Source organism: Terrapene carolina, unplaced genomic scaffold (genome assembly GCF_002925995.2).
Source record: "Terrapene carolina triunguis isolate 2854851 unplaced genomic scaffold, T_m_triunguis-2.0 Scaffold33723, whole genome shotgun sequence".
NCBI lineage: Eukaryota > Metazoa > Chordata > Testudines > Emydidae > Terrapene > Terrapene triunguis.
Window position 1 is genome coordinate 7,712,178 of NW_020698074.1, and position 5,170 is coordinate 7,717,347.

General features: G+C 39.0%; 1 gene segment (V, D, J or C); it reads right to left on the reverse strand.

The window, feature by feature from the left end:
* Window positions 1-586: 586 nt before the first annotated feature.
* On the reverse strand, window positions 587-3,895 carry LOC115271520. The segment is given in 4 exon segments: window positions 587-678; window positions 1,707-1,739; window positions 3,405-3,734; window positions 3,853-3,895. Coding segments are annotated over 4 exon segments (498 nt in total).
* Window positions 3,896-5,170: the final 1,275 nt, after the last annotated feature.

Consider the following 5,170-nt stretch of genomic DNA (forward strand, 5'->3'; position numbering starts at 1 on the left):
TGGGGGAGATTTTCAAAGGCACAAAAGGCATTATGGTGTCTAACTATCATTGAGCTTCAATGGGCATTGGGCACATAAATGCAATGATAAAATGGGTTAGATTAAGGGTGTTGAATATTTTGTGAAAAAGAACAAATAACATTGTAATTTTTGGTACACAGGCTGAGGTTATAAAATTAAGCCTGTACACTGCCATCATTACATAATGGATCTCCCAATGATAACAATAGATAGAGGGTAGAAGATAGCCTTTAAAATGGGTATATTCATGGGAAAAATTCTGGCTAATTCCTGCCATTTGGTGTAATCAGGAATATTACCAACAGAAAACATTTGCTCTTTAGCAATATTTGTGCAACACAGAGATTAGGCACCCAGCAAGGATGATTTAGCAGGATCTAGAGGGAAGAATATGCTTAAAGACACAGAATACTCTGAACCTCCTTAAATCTAAACATGACTAAAACATTTGAACAATTGAAAATATCTTTTAAAATATCTTTCTATCTCTATCACGTACCTGGTCTTTATGTAACAGATAAGCAAACCCCTTTATTCCCCATTACTGGATCGAATCAAGAAGCTTTTACTGCATTTTGGCCTTAAAGTTAAACACACGCTCAAATTCTTTGCTGATTAGGAATAGAAACATGCTTAAGTGCCTTACTGAACTGGAGTCTTTATTAGGAAAAAAAACACAATTGCATAAATTTATTGTTACTATAAATGTACTCCTTAATTCTATCTAAGAGCCACATCCTGCAAGTGCTGAGCATCCTCAACTCCCATTTAAATTAAGGAGCATTGAAGTAGCTCAACACCTCATAGGACTAGGTGCTAAATATAGTTTATTGTATAAAAAACATAAATTCTACATTTCACATTTACTGCTAACAATGGGCTTAGTTCCACTTCTGAATAGTTTTGCATAATCATCTCACAATCTTACAATGCTAAACAAGATCTCCAAACACTTTACATTGTTCTCAGTGAAGTGTTTCTGGTTCTTTCTGATTTAGAGAGACTAGTATGGGAGAAATCCTGACCCCAATGAAGTCAATTGGCATTTTGCCTTTGACTTCAGTGGAATCAGGATTTCACCCAGTATATTTATGAATAGCTTGCTTTTGTCCTGGATAACAAGCATAGTAAATGCCCAGAGTAAATGTATGCTTTGAAAACATTTAGGGAAACTTACTTGAAACCACCAGTTTGGTGCCGGAGCCAAAATACTTTATTCCACCATTGAAATCTTCTACAAAAACTAATGAATCGTCAAGGTATGAATTTCCCTGAATTCAAATTCTGAAGTTCATATTTTAAATACAAAGTCTACAATCTAAACAAGACTTGCTATAGGCCAGGATGTTATGTGAGTATTAAGCTGAGTTTATGCACTTTGTGAATTCCTGTGCCTTTTTCTACCAAAAACGTTTTCTTCTCCTTGACATACATCACTCTCCATTTCTCTCCTTCTTGATTCTTAGCAGCTATTCAGTAAATATTCCAGCCTTTTACTCTTGTATTCACTTTACTCATTAGGACCAAATACTCCCCTCAGTCAATCCATTGGTGTCCTTGGGACTTCCAGTTCAGATCAAGAGCAATACATGGCTTTTGTCTAAAATTCATTTATTCAGTACAATTTTTTTTGTCCTTTGTTTTTCTTTTGCTAAATAGAATCAATCAAAAATAAAAATACTTACCAGAAACAACTAGCTTAGTTCCTGTGCCAAAGAACTTGATCCTGCTTGAAGTATCACGTTGAGTTTTCGTTTTACAATAAGCTGTGGTACTTTACTTACGTTGCTGTGTTTTTGCTCAAATAACCAGGCACTCTAACCAGTAGCTGGGAAGAAACTTCTAATGAAGTATTCCTAGTTTCTTGATTGCTTGGAGAATTTAATTAATTTCACATTTTTGTGACATCATAAAGCTGATACATAAACTCTCTTCACAGTGATTCTATTTGCATGTTCTTGCAAATGGGATCCTCATTGCTTAAATGAATCCTCATTCTTTAAAATGGAAATTAGATGACAGCTTCTATTTGATAATGGTTTTAATAGACCCTTGGATCAGGCGGTTCTCAAACATTTTCATTGTGTGGTCCATATATTAAAAAAGAGATTGTGTCATAGACTACAGTATCCCATTCACAATAACATTGACCATCTCCTCAGTCTATCATAATACCAGGAAGAGGCAAGCATATATTTCATTTCACCAGCATGTTGGCTTCTACAACCTAATTTTACTTTCACGTCCTTCCTGTTTTGGGGTGAATATTGTCAAGACTGGGGGCAGGTCTACACTACCGCTTAAGTCCATCTAACTTACGTCGTTGGGGTGTGAAAAAGTCATCCCCCTGAGTAATGCAAGTGACAGCAACCTAAATGCTGTCCACACCAGCGCTATGTCAGCAGGAGACGCTCTACCACCGACATCGCTTTCACCTCTCGCAGAGGTGGAGTGATTATGCAAAAGGGAGAGCTCTCTCCCATCAGTATAGAGTGTCTTCACCAGACACACTCTAGAGGCGCAGGTGCATTGGAGCATCTGCGCTGATGTAGTGCTCTAGTGTAGACTAGCCCTCAGGGAGCTTAGCCTCAGTCTAGGGCTTTTATAAACAAATATGCAGTTCTACCAGCCAATAGTCATTTGCACAAACTGTTATACATATGCAACATTTTGCTGCCATAGGTGATTGTCTGCTCTCCAGAGACGGTTGCCTATCCAGATGCTTAAAGTTAAGCATGTGTGTAAGTGTCTGAAAAATCCTCTCCAAATTTGTTTTGGCTCAACCCAAAATAAAACCTATTTTGATTTTTCATACCAAAATGAAAAACCGAAATATTTTCATTTCAGATTAAATGAATCATTTTGTTCTCGCCAAAGCATTTTTTGTTTGTTTGTGTTTCATTATGTTTTATTTTGGGGACGGTTGCACCTTTTCGGTGTGTGTTTGTTTTTTTAAATCAATTTGACGAAATTTCAAAACAAAATGTTTCAAAATGAAAAGTCAAAATGTTTCATTTTGAAAATGTTGAAGTGAAATTTCAACTTTAAAAAAAATCATTTTTTCAGCAAAACTATTTGTAAATCCAACCAAATTTGTAAATACTTTCGATCAAACTGAAATTGCATTTTTGGGAGGGAATAAACTATATGTCAAAACAACGTTGACCTGCTCTAAAAGGTGTGGTAGTGATTTGTAACAAAATGTAATTCAGAACTGCAGTTCTATGCTGTGTTCATCCTGTCATATTGCAGAAAACAGTCAGGAGTTTCTGCTGTTGGTTCCAAGTTGACAGGAAGGATAAGGGATGTGTCTGGTTTCATACACTTGAAAGGCTGTGGCTCAGAATGCACAGTGGGTTTTTGTACGGGGTGTCTATGGCTTTCTACTACTGTGGTATCCCAGGTGGCACAATAATAGGTAGCAGCATCCTCTAGGGTTAGTTGGTCTACTCTGAGATTAGCGGTGAATGCAGAAACATCATTACTAGCTGTAAACTTTTTGCTATTGAAGCCTTCATCCATAGAAACTGATCCTGATCCAATATACAGAATCCTCTTTGGAGCTTCCCCAGGGCTCTGTCGATACCAGTGTATATAAGCACTGTTAAAATTAAAACCTTCGCCAGAAATTATACACCCCATACGTGCAGTTTTAGTTACCGCTCTGGTGACAGACAATGGAGTTTGGATCAGAGTTATTTGCGTATATCCATCTAGAAAGAAAAAAGGAGAAATGATACTATAAACCTGAAGCTGAAGGAATTTGGAACATGTCTTGTTGCTGAAGGAATGGGTACATGTAGAAAAGAACAGAATGGAAAAATGACTTACAAGACCATGTTGAAGTCACAATAAGAACCTGCAGCAGTAACATTCTCACTGGTTGGGTTGAACTTGAAACAGAGGACTATGAAATAACCCCTCAGATGGAGGGACAGGGAGAGAGGTGTGGCTGGGGAGAGGAAATGGGTTGTTTAAGCAGGATCCAATGATAGGTCTCCTGCCTGCAGATGTGTGGGGTAAGTTTTCAGAAGAGTCAAACTATGAATGTAGTCAGGTGGTCAGAAGCTAAAATCCCAGGAGGGGGGATGGGGCTGAAGTCTCATCTGTTTCCATAAACAAACTGGAGGGGTAAAAATGTTTGCAAATCAAGGATTGTGTCCTCCAGATAATGCAGCCACATATACTAAAGCAGAAGTGAACGCAAGTACAGTAAAACTTGTGTAATTGTTTGCACAGAATCCCATGTGATTTCCATCTGTCAGGTGCTTTATTTTTGGTTTGTTTTACAGGCACAGCAAGCAGGGGCATGCACAGGAATTTAAATTTTGCTTCAAATGTGCAGGTAAAAGTTACCACAAGGTTTCATTTTAAAGATATAATATAAGCACATACCTATGAGATATTAAATAGCGTATGTGATGGAGTGTATACCACACATTGGCAAAGAAAGAGTTAACCTGATTTGCCAGACAGCAATTAGTGCATCCAGTTGCATCTCGAGGGTGGGCCAGGCCTAACTTAGAATTATGCTCAGCTGGGTAGGACTGGGTTGGTGAATTAAGGATGAATGCTAGCTGGGAGGAACAGGCTGTCTGTAGCTACTTGCTACAGGGTTCTTGTATTGAAACCCAGAGTAGAGGGTAGGCCAGCCAGGCTGCCCATGTTCCCCTACTAGCAGCCAAGGAAAGTGGCATAAAAGCCCCCTGAGATAAGGGGTATAAAGGTTACTGAGCCCCAAGTTGGGTTGAAGATCTGTCATAAGGTCATTGGACTGCTGTTTTGTGTGACTCTCTGTAACCCTGGAAGGGGTGGGACTGAATGTGACCTGGTGGAGGGCTGAGGCACAAGGAGGAGACCACAGGAGGTCTGGAGTGGCTGTTGGTAGAGGCACGAGAGGAGAAGACTTTGCCAGCCACATGGGGGCATTTTGATGGTAAGTTACCCTTTGACAGCATATTTAATTGTTATTAATGTTAAGACATATGTATACATTGCACTTTGGAGAATGTGTAAATTATTGTAACACAGTGGCCAGAGATCATCTGAAGAGTCATAGAATATCAGGGTTGGAAGGGACCTCAGGAGGTCATCTAGTCCAACCCCCTGCTCAAAGCAGGACCAATTCCCAACTAAATCATCCCAGCCA